This window comes from Ambystoma mexicanum, chromosome 5p (genome assembly GCF_040938575.1).
Source record: "Ambystoma mexicanum isolate Mex_15411 chromosome 5p, UKY_AmexF1_1, whole genome shotgun sequence".
NCBI lineage: Eukaryota > Metazoa > Chordata > Amphibia > Caudata > Ambystomatidae > Ambystoma > Ambystoma mexicanum.
The window spans coordinates 1,051,672,849-1,051,692,742 of record NC_090930.1 but is presented as its reverse complement, the minus strand read 5'-3'; the positions used below and the strand labels follow the sequence as shown (position 1 = coordinate 1,051,692,742).

The following is a 19,894-nucleotide window of genomic DNA, read 5'->3' as shown; positions in this document are numbered from 1 at the left end:
TAGTCCGCCCCCTTTAGTGGTTGGTCTCTTTCCTGTAGGTAGTGTAATTTTCAGGGATTGCCAGTGATAGTGCGGGCTCGCCGTTGGCTGAAGCCAGGTTTCTGTGATGGCTAGAATATGCAGGTGGTTAGATAGGATGAGGTTGTGGATATTGATTGTGTACTGGTAGTGATCTAGCATTAATTAGTGCTAGATTAATTAGATAGTAGGAGAGAGTTGGCTGGTGTATGCAAGCTTAGACGGGGGCGGTATAGCGGTCTTAAGTCTAGGGTCAGCCACTATGTTGATGGGTCAAGGGCTGGTGGTGGTGCACAAGTCTGGGAGGCTGTGTTTATGCTTATATAGGGTGGGGGGCATCTAGTACATTGGTGGCAACAGCAGGCAATACAGTGCTTGAGGCATTGTTAACCAAATTAGCTGAGGGCAGTGTAGCCCCTAAACATAGGTAGCAGGATCAGGCAAAACAGTGCGTGGGACAACTTTAACGTGGTTGGCAGTAGGCACAGTGGCCCCTAGGATATTGGTGACAGTAGGAGGCTTTACAATTGCAGGAGGCACATCAGCAGTAGCTAAGGCTGCAGGGGAGCAGGTATGCCCAGAGGCAATAGGGACTTGGATGCTAGGTGACGATTTACCAATGAGGTCATCATGGTGGTGATGTTGCTTTTCAGTGCGAGGGGATAGGAAATGGTCAGTGGTGATGTACTGGTGAGGCTTGGGGACTCTGAGTGTCCAGTGGTAGACCGGGAGCCTAGTTGATCATTCTGTTGGGCGTTCGCATCGGTAGTGTCTGTGCATGGTTGTGCTTGGGGAGTCGTGTAAGCAGGCGGTTATTTCTGGCCTTTGTAGGACAGGGTTTTGTGCTTCCAGTGGTGCGGGTGTGGTTGTCTTGGAGCAGAGACGTAAGGATGGTGCAGCGCTCTGTGCGGGTTCTGGGAAGGCAGATGGAAGGAAGCTGGGGAGAGAACGTTGCAAGGTGAGTTTTAGATTAGTTGGATTTGATGCAGACGAATTGGGGAGTCGCTACAGGGGGAGAGCCTCTTAGTACTATGGGGGGGGTGAGATGTTTGAGGAGGTGCAGGGGCTGGTTTGACTAGGGCGTGGGTGCGAGGAAACAGGAGGGCAGTGGCAAGGGGTGAGGGGGTGAAGGAGGCACACGTTAGTGGGATAGTTCTGGGTTTGGGATGCAGCTCAGTGTGGGAGGTAGTGTAGCACGCATATGGAGCATGGTGCTACCCATCCAAGGAGATGTCTCTGGGCGTGCAGAAGATATCAAGAGTGGTCGGGGTGTAGTGCATTTGCCATTTCATCAGCGGAGACCAATTGTGGCCGGCTGCACCTCTTGGTTAGGGAGCAGGGATATGGAAGGTGTGTGGGGCAAACAGTCAGCTGAGCCAGTCTGCCGAACAGGCTGGCAGTCTCCTGGCTGCTTTTGAGATGCAGCGGCCATTTTAACAAGGCTAGTGGCTTGCGAGCTGTCTTTGGGAGTATATTGGCATCTTGTTGCAGTAGGGGTCTTGCTCAGAGTGGAGTCGGGCGGGGCAAGTGGCAGCAGTTTTGGGGCCGCTGCTCTCTACTGTGGACTTGCTGTAACCATTTGCAAGGTGGCACATACTGGCGCCAAAAGCGATGCAGGTAATGTTCAATGCGATGAGTTTGTAGGGCGAATGGTGGGAGGGCAGACAGGTCCATCATGTCCAGACAGGCCCAGACAGGTAAGGGCCTTTTGTGTGGGCATTGTGTGGGGGATGCCGGCAAAGCCTGCCGGCTTGCTGGTTCGCTGAGCTTTTCTTTCACTTCTGGCCAATCGGTGAGGGTCTTCTGGGGCATAGAGGTGGCATGGTGTGCAGCTGTGACGCAGGCTGAATCCTGTCAGTTTGTTGTGCAGGTTGCAGCGGCCATTTTAGGAGGGAGCGGGAAGTAATTTGCGATGGAGCCTAGTGCAATGCTTTTTAGTGTACTGTGATTGTTCGTACATATCTTCTTAGAAATGCATGCTGCAAATGCAGAATAGATTGCCTCTCTCGTCAACTAAGACATCCTTGGCTCTGCTTTCAATTTCGGACACTGGAAATCCGCAGCTCAAGAGCCATTTTATTTTTAAATTGAAATCCTTTGGCAAAACATGCAGGACTGTACACTGGACTTTTAGCATGGCTGTTATTGATACAACCCAAAACCATACATGAAGGCATTGTTGGATTGTCCTCAGGATCTGTTAAAAAATATACAGAAAATATTACTATCAGAAAGGTATCAGTGAGTAAACCAAACATTGCATGCCTGTGATAATAATAAAGAAATCGAATTTACAATAGATGGCCCCTATAGCAAACATTCATTGAAAACATGCACTATGAAAGATTACACTGTGGTGCAAGCCTGAACGAGGGAGACCAATTGCGGACTTGTGAATGTGAAAATCCTGATAAGAAAGGAACTTTGGTGTTTGCTTGTTACGTCAGGCCTTCTGCCATAAGAGACGTTACTGGGAGAGAGACTTTGGCAGAGGGCCCTGATAGCTGGGCTTTGAACTGTTTCCTCATGACCAAGAAGCCAGAATATGTGTGAAGCTCAAACATGCCGCCTTGTCCCGTGCTGAAAACATGGGGAAGGGAAGCCAACAGATCCACTATCCTGACATATGATTTCTTAAACACTTTTTTCTTTTGCCTACATTGTTATCCCACACCATTTGTATTTAAGTAAAAATTGGCAGTATGTTTATTAGAATAGGCCCTTTTATTTTGACGAAGACTCCACTTGGACTGTGTTATTATTATCTGATGGTTGTAGCTTGCTCCCATCTTTAGATATAGGATTAGATGGGTGTTTAACCAACCAATTGAAGTTCAATAAACACCCTTCAACTGTGATCACTTGTGTCTGTCTACACTGTTTGAGACCATGACTTCCTTACATCAACGACAAGAGGATGGTAAAGAAAGTCAAAGAATAACTGGGTATTGGAACCAGAAGGAGTGTATAACCTTTAAGCAAGCCCTGAGATGCCATGGTTGATGGGAACAATTGCAGGAAGTTATCCAAAGATAATCAGCGGCTTAACCAGGAGAAGGAAGTCATTCTCCTGGTTATCCACATTTTTTAATCATCATGGCAAAGGCAAAGGGTTACCAGACTGGAGGCTGGCCAAGTTGATAAGAAGATAGCAGTTGGTGAACTGTTAAACCAGGAGAAGGAAGTCATTCTCCTGGTACTAGCTGGAAGTGCATTAGTTGAACTGTTATCAAAGACTAATAGAAACACGCCCATAGGGCTTATCCCATTGGCGAAGGGAGGCATTCTTCTGGAACTATTTGTTAATGTCTTTTGTTAGTGTTAGGGCTAGAGTAGGTTAGTTTGGACAGAGGAAGGACACTTTTGAGTTTGACAGTCACCCAGACGACAAGCACCCAAGTTATTATTTAGTTAGGCAGGAAAAACCGTTTGGCGCTAGGGAGAGACAGGACTTTTTCATTATTATTTAAAGAAAGATCCTAGTAAAAAAAGCTACCCCTTTGTCCACCTCCTTACCGGAGCACGCCACACCCATTGTATCAGTCTCCAAAAAGGCCTTCATCAGGACGCATGCGCTTCATTTGAAAATTCATCTAATGACTCCCCACTTAGTCCATCTCAATGCTGCATGGCTATTGGTCCATATTCAGGTCAGATCAATACTGTCCAACGGTCGACAACATTGTGAAATGTTGTCGTATTGTTGCTTGGGGTGGTAGCAGAGATTTGTTGGCCGCAAAGGTTCTGTCTGAGTGTGTCCCTCCTATGATCCGATTGGAAGGCAGCAATGACATTGTGCTTGTCGTCTCTGCTGAGTGGATGCTAAGTGAACAGAGGGAAGGGATCCATCTAAGCCGTATTCAGGAGTGCATGGCTTTCTAGACCAGCTTCTTGTTATTTCAGTGGAATTTTGTCACTCTGCTCAGCTCCCGGGTTTGCAGATCCTCCAATCCCTTTCATGGGTCATACTTTTTTCTGGGGATGCAGGACCTTCTGGGTTCTTTTTCTTCTGCTGTGCAGGTCCCTTTTCTGTTCTAGGGTGCTCATCACATGAGCGTTTTTTTTTGGGTACATGGGCTTCTTGATTATTTCCGTTCCGGGTGCGCAGGTCCTTCTGTGTTATGTTGGGTTTTAAGATCAGCTTGTTTTGCAATAGTATGGAGCTAGATGTATGTTGTACCCGTATGAATGCTGCTGTTTTTATGAAAATTGTATTGCTTTGTCTAGTACTTAATAACCCCACGCACTTTATTTGATCTAAGCATGGGATTTTTTCTATACATGTTAAATAAAGTGATTGTGGTTTAACTACAAGTGTGATGAGACGGTGGTTTGTGAATTCAAGATCTGTGTAATAATTAAAGTAAGTTGAGCGACAGGGCCTTACACAATTGCTTTCTAATGTAGTCTCTTGAGGGTTCTGTGCAATGACTTAAAATGTGGCATTGGGGAAAATGTTGGATTCGTTCCTTTTGGAATGCAGATGGAAATGTATGCAGTCCTATTAAAAAGTTTATATTGTTTTACAGTTCTTGGATTGTTAGACCTGGGTGCCAGGTCGAAACTCATTGTTGTGCATGTTTCATATTGTTGTTACTGCATTTATTTCACCAAAAATATAATTGCTTTGTTTTTAGAAAGTAAAAATGGAACTCCGGCAACTGAAAAAGCAATTAATTGTAAGTTACCACCTCAAATGTTTCCTTACATTAAATGTGTCAGTGAGTGAAAAAATGTATGAATGACTTTGAGTTTCCAAGTATTGCGTTCTAGCAAAATTTTGAGGTCACTCCTCCATCTGATCTTCCTTGGGGAAAGGTAAATAAAAAGCACCTTTGAAGTAAATGGCAAACATCATTACCAAATGTAACTTGCAATCGGGTGGAAGATATTCTAGGTTGAAGCGACCAGTTGTACATAACCATTTGCATGTTTGTGTCAGTGCGGCTTGCCACACCAGTTCTCCTTGACCGGATTTGCAATGTGTGCTTTGGAAAGTGTACTGTAGAGTAGGACTTGGGTGGCATGTTTGAGCAAGGAGACCACAGAAATCCTAGAATCCAAAGCCATGAAGTCCATCAAACCTCCGAAGTGCTGAGAGATGAAGGTGAAAGGTGCTTGCACCAGAGGAGGCTTCATTTTGCCAGGTGCCATCAGTTTTGCAGGTAGGTAGTCACCGCCAGTCTAAAACTCAAGTCTGTGTGATGAGTGATAACAAAGCAGTGTGGAGGGCAATAGAAGGGTAGTGGGGGGAGGCAAAAGATGTTTGCAGGCCTGTAAGGTTTGATTTTTCTCTGCACACACTCCACTCGCACCTTCAGACATCCTACACCAAACATCTTGTACCTGGACAGCTGGGTTAGCTGCTAGTGTTGCGTAGTGCTGGATAACTGTGCTGACCCCTAATATTTTGGTCACATTGGTGTTTCAGTGTGTTGGTGTTCCGCTGGTTTTATTTATTCTGTGTGAGGAGTCAGGTCATGTACAGTACAGCTCACAAGACCCCATTAGATGCTAGAAGAGCCACTGCAATAGACTCTGCATGTACAGTGAAGTCTCTGAACATTAGATCTAACTTTAAAGACAATTAACTATGTGCTGCCTTTTGAGACACGTGCGAGTTTGGATGCTTTTCCAAATGTATCCCTAAAGAATCAAATTGCCGAATTCCAGAGCCTCAGCTAGAATGCCACACTGAAAGAGATCCTGTTGTTCAAATGGAGAACTGATGTATCAATGTGTTGTTGATGTATTGCCTCTGTCTTGGAAATAAGCTAGTCCAAGATGCAGAATTTTCAAGATTAGAGTAGAAGAGGGATATTGTATTTATGTATTTATAATATAATAAAGCCCGTTAAGCTTTTTATACAGTCTAATCCATACACAAACGAATGCAACACAATATAAAACAAATCAATAAGCATTCCATTATTAAATTGCAGTCAATAATGTTCCCAGTAAGACTTCATGCTCATAGGAAGAGCACCATAATAATCATTCAGCACTGTAAAAATAATACAATATCACCCACCCTGTTCCACTATTTCGTCATGTGATAAGACCCACGTCATCTCCTTCAATAGGACTGCCACACAATATCACAGTCCACCTATCGGAATTTTAACCAGATGCCAAAAATGCCTGGTGTGAAATAGTCTGAGCCTCACACTCAATCAAAAAATGTCTCAGACTTTCAGCACTGTTATCCCCGCAGAGCTGACAATTAATTTAACTTCCACAAATCCCCACTTTACTAAATAAGACCTATCGTGAGTTAACTTAATTCACATTTAGCTTGCTATGATTTGATTCTAGGGATAGGCCATCATATATTTGGCACTACCAGTGTTAGACTGCCAATGACTGACATATTTGGCTCTACTGGCCTTCATAGCAAGGTCAGTAAACAGTTGTTCATAGTCAATATCAATTAATTCATTCTTAACAGCCAGATTTATTTTGCCCCTTGACAACCCAGAGGAGCAACAAGGCTTGCTGGCAATCCAAAGCGTCAGTTCCCCAAAAGTACAACAAAAAGGGGGAGCCTCTTACATTCTGGTAGTTCACTAAAGGTAACCAATCTATTATGGTGAAGGAGGCACCCCTCAGCCGTGTTGACAATCTTACAATATAGCTTTGCCCTGGCAATCCGGCTAGCACAATATTAAAGAGTACAAGTTTGTCTCCATAAGTATGTACTCAATCTGAGTGGAATTGGGGAACATCAGTAGGGATCGAATGCTCTTACGATCCAATTGTGTATGCTTAGACATGACAGATAACACCCAAATGTCAGCCCTGAAAAGTAACATCAGACGGCCCTTGACTTTATACAACTGGATTAAACTAATTGGAGAATACCCCACGTTCTGGGCTGAAAATGAGTTTAACCCTGTGATCACAGACTTAACCCAGCCACTCCAGGTGAAGGTCCCACCTCAGCTGGTTATTAATAGTTAGGCCAATGTATTCATACAAGCTCACTTACTCAACTTGCTTGGGCACCAGATCACTGCAGGAGCAGAGACAATGTGTAGCTTTTTAGGACAAAATGCCATAGATTTAGTCTTCCCCAAATTGGTCCTCAGCCCATTTGTTTTACAGTAATCTGCTAAGCAATCTAAGGAGCTCTGGAGACCCATCCGAGTCAAGTTAAGGAGAATCAGATCGTCTGCGTACCCCAGCCAGAGTATTTTGTTCACCCCCAGTCTGGGTGGTGCGGCCGACCGACTCGTCAATGCCTCCGGTAGATCACTAAGATATAAATGCACCTCTGCTTAACCCCAATATGGGTGTCAGCTAGATCACATACATTACGTAGCTGTCCAGTCTCACCCTGACTGTGGTGTTGGAGTATAGGACGACCAGCAATCTTATATCGGCCTTGCAGCATGCCCCAGGCTAACAGTTTGTTTCAAAGCCTATCTCTAAGGACTGTATCGAACACTGTACTAAAGTCCACATAAACCACAAGGTCATCCAGTCCAGGTGCTCAAGAGGCCTTAAGCATGGAAATGATTCTGATAGTCCCAGCGAGATTAAAATCCCAGGTGACTGTGTCAATATTAAGAGAGACTGTTTCGTTAGTTCGCTTTCCTATATTAGAGTGCAAGTAATCCTGCCAATCAGCCATGCTGACGTCTGAGATAACGCACCTAGTTGCGTTTTATTACGGGCTATATCCCAATATATTTTGTTGTTTTTGGATAAGATTGCAGTAGTTCACTCAGCCCACTTTTTGTGCTTCAATTGCAGCTGATAGACCTTCAAACCCTTGTGATGAGCGCATTTGTGAAAATGCAACATTCCTGCCTTGCCCTCCGTCTCGCTAACCCTATTAACAATATTTCATAAATCTGTGTGCAAGTTTCTTTTGGCGTTTCTGATGATGTTGAAATGCTTGTGTGAGAGGCCGGCTTTAAATGGACAGGAGCTGGAGGGAGGGACTAGTTTAATGATCTTAGCTAGTATCAAGAGATACTCTACCATAATAAAATCAGAGGCCATTTGATGATTCAACCTTCCTTGTAATTCGCTGTCGGTTCTCAAGGGCCTTGATGAAGAAATGAAGGGGAGTAAAACTGTTGGCTTTAGCCAACTTTGCGTTGTTCCAAACAAGCCAATTGTTTCCGTGGCAAGTGAGAGCCGTAATCAGATGAATTAGATAGTTGCAGAATGCCGATATTCATCATTACCAATAGTGGAAAATGATTACTCGTAACGTGGAATGATCAAGAGTTCAACATCGTCCACTATTAGAGCTGAGTTCATAAAAACATAGTATATTGTACTTGCATAATTAGGTGACCCGTGTGAAATTGCCAGGCAATCAGACCTGCAACTTCCGTTTAACATAAAGTTGTGAAGACAAGATAAGCACTGCGAGTAATCCCTGCCCTTCCTGTCCTTAAATTTAGCCCGGGGTAAGGCGTACATTTTGTGTTCATTCGGGTGGGGGGGGGATTCTAGAATTAAAATCACCTAGAAGAATGATTGGGGTCAAAGGATCAAAACTCTATATGATGTTTGCAATCTTATCATGGATGGCTTCTGTATGTGTTGGACACAGTGGGTCATAGATATTTATTATGAGCCACCTCGAGATTGTTCTCTCAGCCGAAACCCAACTCAGCACACCTGCCAAGATAAATTCAGAATCCACATTCAGGTTGGCCAGCGTGCAGGCCGAGTGACAGCTGATTAGGAGTACTCCCTGAGGTCGTCCAATCATACCCCTCGTGGCCGGTATTTGTATAGTAACCCTACCCTCTAGGACGATCTCCTCAATGCTCCAAGTCCCTTGCAATGCTATTATAGTAAACGGGGCCAGGTCAGGAAACAAGCCATCCTCCATAAATGGATGGGTATTCCAAGATAATATCTTGCAGTGTAGTTAGAACTGCTTATTAAAGTTGCAGGGAAGAAAGGAGGTCAACCAGGTCCAGTTTTCCTCAAGGGAGGACTACCTTATATTGTTCATTAGAGTAGTTACAAAAGGTAACTCCCCTTTTGCTATTTGTAGCTACCCAAATGGGTTGTGAAGGGGTTACATCTGCTCTTGTAGTTGCACCCTTTTCACCAGCTCGGCGAATGTTAGTTAATGCTGGCTGGGCGGGCTCCTTGCTACAGCTGGCAGTGTGTAGTGTTCCATCTCCAGAGCCTTCCATCCATGGAATCTGGAAGGCCCGTAGATGGATCCGGAGACGGTTGATGGGGAGAGTGGTGGCTCAACTTTGGTCTCCACAGGCCCGTTAATAAAGAACCTATTAAAGACACTTGCCTGTGAGAGTGTCATTTAACATTGGCAATGAGAATCACACAGGCCTGTGGGAGACCCCATCTGCTCCTGTAAACAAAGGAAAGCTTAACTGAGGGACGGAGCTGGGACTGCACACGCAGCACGACCATGAGAGGGGATACCGGCCCAAACGAAGTGTCGCTCAGACAGCGCCTCCCACCTGACGGACATCAGCACAGGTACGGGAAAAGGGCAGGACAGCAGCGGGCCTCACTATTTTGGAAATGAGTACTGAGATACACAACTCTTTTTTTTTTTTTTTTTTTTTTTTTTTTTTTTTTTATAAAGCTACAACACCCATTGATGTTGTTTCATTCCATTTATTCACTAGCCATATGTCCAACTGTTTCCCCTTTTCCTGTGATAAATTATCCAAGGTCTGTTGGTATTGCTCTTCAGTATTGCCCCCTTTTGACTTTGGCAATGTTGGGTGTAGCTAGGTTTCAATATTACCATCTCTTGGCTTTGACAGTGTGGACTACAGTTAGATTTCACTATTGCCTTTTCTTGGCTTTGGCAATGTAGGATATTGTTTACTTTTAATCTTGCCCCCACTTGGCTTTGACAGTTATGGTTAGACATCTCTTCTTGTTTCCTCTTTACATATGGGTAGCAGCAATTATGCTCTTTTTCATTAGTTCTGTATTCAGAATAATTATACACAGCATGCAGCGTCTCATGGAGCGCCGTGGGGTCACCTCTCATAGGCCAACTTACTGGATTTTCTTTGCGCGTCCATGCTCTTCGCTGCTGCAACCTCTTTGCTCCTCGCGATCAGAGCTTTTGACAGCTCTGGTTCAGTTTCTGTGTCCCACATCTCTCCCAAAAGGGGTCTGCTTTGCTCCTTGCTTTCTCTGATGCTCGCCAGCCACCAGAGATAAGAGCAGGCAAAGGGAAACTTCTTTCTTCTACTGGACAACCTGTCACCTTAATGCTTCCCGCTGCACTACCTCTGCAGTGTGAGTTTGATTTCTATGACTCTCTCCTTTTCCTGCTATACCAACAGTGGCGGTCCCTGTGTCTTCATTTTTCAGCTCTCCCTGCATACACACGGCTGCTCACTGCTTCTCCAGCTTCTTCTGCCACAACTTCCACCACAATTTCTAGTGGCTGCACCTGCAGGGGCTTTAAATAATCAAATGTCCCGCTCAGGTGTGGGCCATTAGAAATACTAGTCTGTGTATTGCAGTTCTGTGCTGTAAGTGATTTCAACCCGGCACTCCACCTAAGCCAATCATTAGCGTGTGATGCACAGATGGAACCCTTAATTCATTATTTATTTATGTCTATAAATTCTTTTATTTCTGAATGATATTCCCTTATATCCCGCCCTTCTCTTTGAATCAAGAAGCAGGCTGTTTTGCAAAGTTAAAAAGATTTATTTTAGGTATTGTCACAATATATATATATATATCACACTATTTAATGGTTTGTACAGTGATCACCAATGGAGTGATGTCACAATAAATCACTTTAATCACACTGAGTATTAATAAGGAAAATAATGCAGCATAGAATAATACGTTGTGTGGGTGCAATCAAAAATGCAATGTGATCACTCTTTCCCCCTGCACACTACTCAATCCCCCCAATATGCAGTATAACGAGATGGAAGGAGAGAACAGGTTTCAGGAATACACACTCAACAAATACAGTATCAATCCCAATTTTCCCCCAGCAAACACAGAGAAAAACAGGAATGATTGCAACTTGTCAAAAATGGTTTTGAATGTGGCTTTGAATGGAACAGTAAAAACACTGAAAATGGATTTAATTCACTACAATGGATTCAATACTAGTGGGAGCCGCGTTGTATAGTTTCGGATAAGCACTAGCAATGATTATTGCGTAATTAGCAAGTTGAAACTTAATTCTGAGGTGGGATGTAATGTACAGCTGTTTCACACGTGATAGATTTGAGCCAAATGAAAAATGTGCGCAAACTTTTCTGCGCGCGGTAAGCGCGATTGCGGAATAACTATAAGGAGTTGGAATCTGATTCTAGTTTCGTTGGAAAGCCGAGGATGTTCGCTTCAAGTGGACACTTAAATCTAGTTTCTAGCATACACACTGAAGAAGATATGAAGGTTTTTGTAGAGGTCGGTTTTTTCAGAAGGAATCAAAATTTGTAAAACAAGGATGCGCTTTTTAAAATTACAAACATGGCTTCTTATACTAGGGAGACTATGAAGCCACAAACTACACGACAGCACAGCCACCAGTCCAGCAACGCCTCTAGCTGGTTTTTGCCCGCCAAGACTCTTGTCTTTCTTCAGCAAATATATTAGCGCAAAGATGATTTTAACACTATTACCAAAGGACTATAGGGATGAGAGAAAGATTCAGGTAAGACAAAATATTTTCTACAATGCAGTTCTGGATATAATTGAACAGGTTTGGATAGTATTACTTATGGATCAGGCAATCCTATTCTATGGATACTCACTACCACTGTTTGGAATGGACTCATTAGGGATCTGGTAAAAGATTTCTGGACTAGAATTCTGCTAGCACACCGGACTGGACTCGATGCGCTCTGGTTCTGCACTCAGCACGGCACTCTGGACACTGCACGGCGGGATTGGACTGGATCTGACTGGTTGGTTCTGGTTCGCAGCTATCTGGTCACAGCTCTGCTCTACTGGGTCGGATCTCTGGATTCTCGCAAGAATTCTTAGCAAGAAAGCAGCATAGCTCAGCCAGGCTGTTCTTTTTTGTTTACCTCCCCTTGGAGGTCTGGGGTAAAATCTGGTTTCTGGATTTTTTTTAAAGGCCAAGCTGAGAATTTGAGAATCAGCATTGGAAGTGGGCCTTTCTGCTTTCAAAGTTATGGAGTCTGGAATATGGATTTCTCTTGCAAAGTGCTTTGCCAGAAATCAAATGGTGGGCGAATGTGTGTCCCTCTAGGTCCTAAGCTATCTCTATTTATGTATTTTCTAAAAGGGTGGGTATGCTGACTTCTACTAGGCACTCCCCCTGGTATTTTATTGGTTAGGGTCTTTCCTCTCCCCTGATTTGAGAAGAAAGCATGGTGTCATGATGACACTGTATTTTGTAATCCAGGGAGTACCTCCCCTTTGTTTCTGCACATGAAATCTATTTTTCATACAAGACACATTTACAATTTTACAAACTTACTAGCCACAGCATATTGGTATCACAGATTTGGTGGAGCAAGTATTCATTACAGCCCCGTCTCGGTAAGAGCTTGGGTCTAGATTTGGCAATTTTTTGCACTTTTGGTCCAGTTCTCAATGTGAGATTTGTCCACATTTTTGCACATATGTGCGCATGACATCTGGGCATAATCATGTGAAGTTTCATGTTTCTGGCATCACTACAATTGCTACAAAACCACAAATTATGTAGTCATGTGCCTGAACATAGCACAGAGTTCTGAGTAGTTTTAGAACGTGAGCAGAATTTTCATATTAACAATGATGTCATTTTACACATTTTTACAATTTTGCACAGTCCTCTGTCGGTCCTTTTAAAAAATGTACTTTCTTGTGCTTTAAGTATACACATAACTGTCTGTCCCGCCTCCAAAGTTTTGGTGGGTCAAGAGCAATCCCTGCCTCTTTCATCTGGCAGGAGTTTCTGTTGACACTTGAATTTGCATAACCTTTCAATCCAGGAAGCCCTTTGTCTCACTCATAGGAGCAGCAGCCACTGCCCCTCCCCTCTCAATCAACACCTGAATGTGAGCTTCCTTTTGGTGGGAAGCAGAAGGGTGGTGTGTTTCCCAGTGGGGGAAGCTTCTTTGACGTTTTGCTGAATCAGGTTACTTTAAAGTAAATTGTTACATTGTTCTTTGTTGAAATTAAAGTTACAATTTTTAAAACATGCAAACATATCTCCAATTCCAGTCTTTTTAAACATAGAAATTAAATAGTGGCAACCTATATTGCTTTTGATAGCAAGTCCCTTCATTTCAACCATTTGATTTTACTGTACAAGTTTAAGCTTCCAGTGTACTTAATTGACAGCTTTCATACAGACGGCCAGCGGTACTGCGCCCATATCTGACTGATTTTCCCAGGTAAGCACCTTTTTTTTAATGTGGATATTCTTGTGATGAAATCTGCTTCTCCTGACATTGTGTGCTTATGTGTATTCTTTAAATAAGGTGACGGGTAACACCCAGCAAGGATGTTGGATCTTTTCTGATGTCTGGGAACCATTATTTTGTAATTTCAGCAACCAAGGAAAAACGGATTTCAGAGCACTTCTGGGTTTCCTTGCAATGAAGCACTGCCTTTCATGTAGTTTCCATTTTCACTCTGTGGGCAGCCCAATGACAGATTTCAGTAGTGTGGTCTCTTGTTCATAACAAGGGGAATTCACCTATATCTGGATAAATGGTATAGAGGTGCCGATTCTGATCTATTCTATTCTTAGATTGACAAGAGTTTCCATTAATAACCTTTTGGGTGTTTTTATATAGGGCAGTCTGACTTTGACAGCACACCATCAATTATTCTGGCACTATGAAAGTTTCACCCTGCAAAAAGGATGAATACTGCATCTCTCCTCGCGGAGCCCTCCTATTCCCTTGGGGGCCTTCTCTTCCCAGGTGATCCACCCGGGTAAGACCACCGCCATGGTTAGGATCAGGATGCGTCAGCCTTTCTCTGGCCACTTGGGAGGAGACTTTAGGCAGGAATTCTGTGAGGACACTGCTGGATTCATCACAGCAACCCTTAGGGTCAAGTATAGTCTTAAGTTTCTTTTTGTTACCCCTTCCTATTGATATGCCACTTGGCAAAACCTCCACATTACAGGTGGAGGGTTTAACATAAGAATACTCATGGAGGCTAGCCTCCTTATCTGCAATCAGTTCAATAACAATATGCAACCCATTATTCAGTGCTTCCCCTAACTTGTTTCTCATAACATTTGGAATGGGAATAGGGGCATAGGTGACCTGAGTGTCAACAGCAGTGTAAACTGGCAAAGCAACCTCAATTGGCAAGGCTAAAGGGCAAGCAACATTCAAAATGGGTCTCCTGATGTTTACCAAATCAGACATCTTAGCCAATGCAGCTGCATGAGAATTTTGTGATATTCCTTATCAAATTACATTTGTCCGAATTTCGCAAAAGGCTCACTCAAAAGTTGCGAGATATTCACACTTCTCAAGCACAGTACTAAGCAGCCGTTCTAACCCAAAAATTGATGAAGCTGAAGAAATTGAATTCCTTTCACCCAGAGATGGTGCAGGAGATGGCACAATCACCAACATTTCAATTGGTCTCAGTGATCTAGCCAACTCAGATCCAGAACAAGAATGGTTGACAAAGGTTACTAGGTCCAAATCTGCCACAGTAGAATTGGAGATAGGAGACACAAATGTCCACTCCAGAATGTTATTGATGTGGGTTGTGGAACTTGGGTGTATAGATAATTCAGATACACAGTTATCTTGGGCTCCACTGCTGTTACTTCCGGAACTAACTCATTACATGATAACTTAGGTGCCCCAACTGCAGGCGGAGGCTGATCAGGGCATGGATTAGTTTGAGTAAGGGCAATAAGAGTGGCATCAGAACAGTCCTTCACAGGTGTCTGTTCAATATTGACCAGGTGAATGATGGAATCCGCTAGCTTGCTTCCCAAACAACTTAATGATGGGGCGAGTGTCACATGGAGGTGTCCGACAGCTTCGATTCGCTGATAGTGCGTGCTGGAAATTTGTTGGTGATCTTGAAGCGATCGTCAACATCAAGAACCCTGATAATCTTCCCCTGCGTTGCCGCAGTGTGTATGGACACAGAACTTTCAATATTAGAAACAGGGTTTGTGTTATCAGCACTTACTTCAGTTGTCACCAACTCAGGGGGTCGATGTGTAGATTCCATGTCGAGGTGCGGGTCGAGTACAGCCGCCACAATAGTTTAATCAAAACCTGTCTTCCGAGCTGCTGGCGTGCTGCACGCTTTGCTTTCACGCCGCTTCATCGTCCTGGTCACCCTCTATGCACAGCTCAAAGGGCTCTAATTGGCCCAACAGTCACTCTAAGGGTGTGTGGTTGGTGTAGTCTTTCCAAGCAGCAAGCACGCATGAAACCGATCCCATGACAAAGTGTGCAGAGGTAAGCAAAGTGCAGAGAGGGATATTCAAAATGAGGTATCAAGAAAAGGAAATCAGTGGGCAGGCGCAATGGGCAAACCCCTAACCCAACTACCCGGAGCAGATGGACAAAGCAGCCAAATTTGGGAGCGGGATCAGAGCAAGAGTACAGGGGATTAAGGTGAAAGAAAGCAATTATGGTAGGAAGTGGGAGTGATGAGATAGAAATTGGACAGATGACTTTGTTGACCCAGAGACCCCAATCTCTTGTGTTGGGTTCCACAAACAAGATGCTAAACCAAATCAAACCCCTACCCTACATTATGTAGATAAGGGAAAGCCATCAGCTTTTAAAAAGGAACAATGTGATGAAGCTCAAAATGAGGTGTACACAAAATAAGCCTCAGTCCCTAATGACAGAATGTTTTCTTCTCTTTAGACAATTTAAAAGTGTGGAATCCAGGCTCTAACCCTAGTAGAAGCCTGCATTCCATGTTTCTCAATTGTTCTCCTCGCAGCTTCCAGCTCTCTAGCCAACCCACAAGCATGACATGGAGGCTCTAACCACCTTACAATGCTGCGTTCAAGGATTCCTTTTGTGATGTATACCCAATTGGCCCACTGGTCAACGAGACAAGGACAAGCTTTGTCACAGGAAGCCCCCAGTGAGGCTGCCCTTTTTCCCACTTGCACAAGGTTTAATAGCATTATAGCTTTTATCATCTGGCTCTGTTGTGCACGCTAGGTGACCACCTGCTCGAAACCACTAACCTGGGCAGCCATCACCTACCACACATAGAGCCATCTGATGCATGCTCTAAAGCTTCAATGAGTCCTGGAAAGCCAAAATAAAAAGATGATCAGAAAGCTCCTAACAATGCAGAGTGTTATGTGAAGAGGCACATCAAAACCTGCACCTCATAAACTTTGCTGACCTAGTCTTTGAAGAAGATGTACACCTCCATCATGATATCCTGGATGATCAGCAACCAGCAGTCCCACTCTGCAGCCAGGTCTTTCAATAGACTAAAATTGAGCTGGGAACTGTGGAGAAAAGTCATTGAGCTGGAAATGAGACGACAACACATCATGCTCTTTCAGAACAAACCGATCCAATTGATGGGAAACCACCATTCTCAGATACCAAAAAAAAGAAAGACTGTGCAGTTGAAGTTCCCAGAAAATAAAAACTGCCCCAATGACATAATCGTGAAAACGATGCCTTCTGTCAGAGAGGTATATGGTACCCGCTACAAACAAATAAGAGTATAGATGTTTAGCGCTTAAAATGAGCCCAGAATGCAAAGGAGCCAAGCACTAGGGGATTGGTTTGGCTGAAGGGAAGTGACAGCTGGTTTGAGGACACGACTTAAAATTCGAATAGAATTTCCTTTCCTGAGAAGGACTTTGTAAATGACTGCATCGCCATTGGATGTTGCTACTGAAATCTAGGTGATACCTTGAAATATTCAAAAGTGTGGCGATTATTCTAGAGCGTTCAGTGCCATGCAGTTACTGCTCAGAAAATGCCATTCGTTTTGATGACTCTCTACTAAGGTGCTGTGACCCTTACATGGGCTGTCTTTATGGGTAGTTCCCGTTGACTTTGCTACTTATGTTATGTTCGAGAAAATGGCTGCCTAAAGTTGAGCACTGTAGCAATGTACGTACTGTGTTTAAACTTTCAATACAAAGATTTGAATACAAAAAAAAGAAAATGCCAATAGTTGCCTGACAGCAGAGAAATAAAATTCACTGCTCTGCGCCTGTTTTACCATGAGGAATTACTTCAAAGTAATTCCTTCATAAACAAATGAATCGATTTATTTTGTATTTATTTTATTTATAAAGCGCAGCCAGGCCCGGGGGCATACAGGCGCGTAAGTTAGATCTGGTTACAGTTACAATTAGGTGCAGTAAACAAGGGTTACGTTACAGTTAGGTGCAGTAAACAAGGGTTACGTTACAGTTACAGATAGGTCAATACTTAGTATTGCAAATACATACATACATAGTCTAAGATAAATCCATTAATTACAAGAGTGTGCCGTCAGCAGTCGATCGTGCTGGAATCAGGAGGTTAGGCTGTCATGGAGTCCATGTTGTGAAGCCAATGCTTCATGTTGTGTTTGAAAAGGTTAAATGAAGGTTCTGCTCTTAAAAGTGTGGGGAGTGTGTTCCATAGTTTAGAAGCTTGTACAGGGAAGCTAGCTCCACCCGAGTTATGGAGTTTGAATCTCGGTATGGACATAGTGTTAGCTTGTGCTGCTCTAAGTGGTCTTGATGATGTGTGAGGTGCAAGTTGGTTGGTAAGGTAGGCTGGTGCAAGGTTGGCCCTGGCTTTGTGTATGAGGGCCAAAGTTTTGAGGGATATTCTGTGCTCTACTGGGAGCCAAAGTAACTTGCGTCTAGTCTCTAGAGATATGCGCCTTTTTAGGGATGTTAAGGGCAGCCCTGATGGCATTATTTTGAATTACTTGCAGTTTGTTGATATTTTTGTGGCTAGTGCCTAGGTAAAGGGCATTACAGTAGTCTATTTTGGATAGGACTAATGCTCTAGCAAGAGTAATGCAATTGGAAGAAGAGATGAACGGCCTACATGCAGTGATCAGCTTGCAGGTGTAAGCGGCTGATGAAGCAACTGCATTAGTTTGTTTGGAAAAGGATAAGGTGGCATCAATGTAGATGCCAAGGGTTTTAGTATTATTTGAGACCGGGATGAGATTGCCATCTATAGTGAAAGATTTGAATGCGGAATTAAGATTTTTAAGTTTGGCGTGAGTGCCAAGGATGATCAACTCAGTTTTTTCGTCATTGCGACAAAGTCCATGATGTGCCATCCATGCTTGTATTGCTGAGTATATTTCATTAAGGGTTTTGCTGTCTGTTTCATAATTATCCGAGATAGGAATGAGTATCTGGGTGTCGTCCGCGTAATTAGTATACGTGACACCCAGATAGTCAAGGATATCAAAGAGGGGCTTTGTGAATACATTATAAAGCTTTGGGGACACACACGAGCCTTGCGGGACTCCACAAGGTACTGGTGAGGGTTCAGCAGAAGCAGTGGGAGAGAAGACCCTCATGGTTCTGTTCGCCAAGAAGGAACTGATCCAAGCCGTGGCTGCATCTGAAAAGTGTGCTGCAGTTTTCAAGTGGTGACAAAGTGTTTGGTGGTTGACCAAATCAAAAGCTGCTGACAGGTCAAGCAGTAAAAGGAGTGCAAGTTTGCCATTGTCTTTCAGGATTTGGATCTGGGTAGTGCGGTCTATTAATGCAGTTTCCGTACTGTGTCTCGGTCGGAAGCCAGATTGCCTAAATCCCAGGAGATTGTTAGATTCTAGGTAGGCCTGTATTTGTAAATAGGCTGCTCTGTCCAGTATTTTTAATAAGAAAGATACAGTCGTTATCGGCCTATAGTTAGATGGGTTGGCTGGGTCAAGAGTAGGTTTTTGGAGAAGTGGAATGACCCACGCGTCTTTTAGGTTGTCAGGTACTACTCCAGATTTGAAGGAGGCATTGATGAGGTTGGTAATGAATGGTGCCAGATCGTGCGCGGCTGCTTTGATGATCGGGGCAGGGCAGGCATCACCTTGACAATTTGATGGTTTAAGTTTCCTGATGATGTTCTCTACTTCCCAGATTGGGAGGGGTGAGAAGCTGAAAGGTTTACAAGTTGACTTAAAGGTAGGTGATTTGTTATGTAATTGTTTGTAGACAGGGTCAGCTAGTAGCAGGGATTTTTTTGCGTTGATTTTAGCTTGTAGGCGAGCTATTTTATATAATAAGGCCTTCTGAATATTACTACACAATAGTGCGTCAGTAACACATTTGTCAATAGGGGATTCTAATTCTTTCAGAATCTTAAAAAGTTATTTTGTGTTGGATTCCGCTTGTGTAATCCTTTTGTTATAGGTGTCTTTTTTTAGCAAGAAGGATGGCTTCTTTGTAACTAGTGGAAGCTAGGGTTAGCTCAGTCTTATTGGATGCTGTGGGGTACTTTCTCCAATGTGCCTCAGCGGTTCTCTTGGTTTTGCGTAATTCTCTTCACTGCGGCGTGAACCAAGTGTTAAGGTGACACTGTGGTTTAGGTTTCCGCAATTTTAGGGGGGCGATAGTGTTCAGTGCTTTGAGAATAGCCTGGTTGTATATATCCACTAAAACTGTAGGGTCAGCATCTGAGTCAATATTACTCAGGATGGGGAGTAATATGGGTAGGAGTTTGTCAGGTGTAATGTCTTTCTTATTTCTCGTGCTGGTGGCTGGGGTGATGATAGGATCAAGATTAAAATCTCCAAGTAGGATGGTTTGTGAATTGGGTTTGGTGTCTGTGGTTATGAGTGATGCAATGTCCTCTATAAAAGAAGAAATGGGACCTGCTGGTCGGTAAATAAGGTGCATTGTTGCCGTGTGGTTAGGTGATAGAGGAAGTTTAATGGACAGGGATTCAGCAGAAGGGATTTGAGCGTCCTGGATGACTTTAATGTCAAAGGTATTTCTGAATAT

The 19,894-nt window shown here is 43.6% G+C and overlaps 1 protein-coding gene across 2 annotated transcripts in view; it reads left to right on the top strand.

Moving 5' to 3' along the window:
- Window positions 1–19,894, top strand: part of MCUR1 (mitochondrial calcium uniporter regulator 1) — a 595,058-nt gene that overhangs the window by 323,944 nt on the left and 251,220 nt on the right. The window contains exon 5 of one of the 2 annotated variants that reach the window (XM_069613549.1): window positions 4,656–4,697. The exons of the other annotated variant lie outside the window; for it this stretch is intronic. Within the exon in view, the coding sequence (XP_069469650.1) occupies window positions 4,656–4,697 (42 nt within the window). The remainder of the gene's footprint in view (window positions 1–4,655; window positions 4,698–19,894) is intronic. 2 annotated transcript variants of the gene reach the window in all.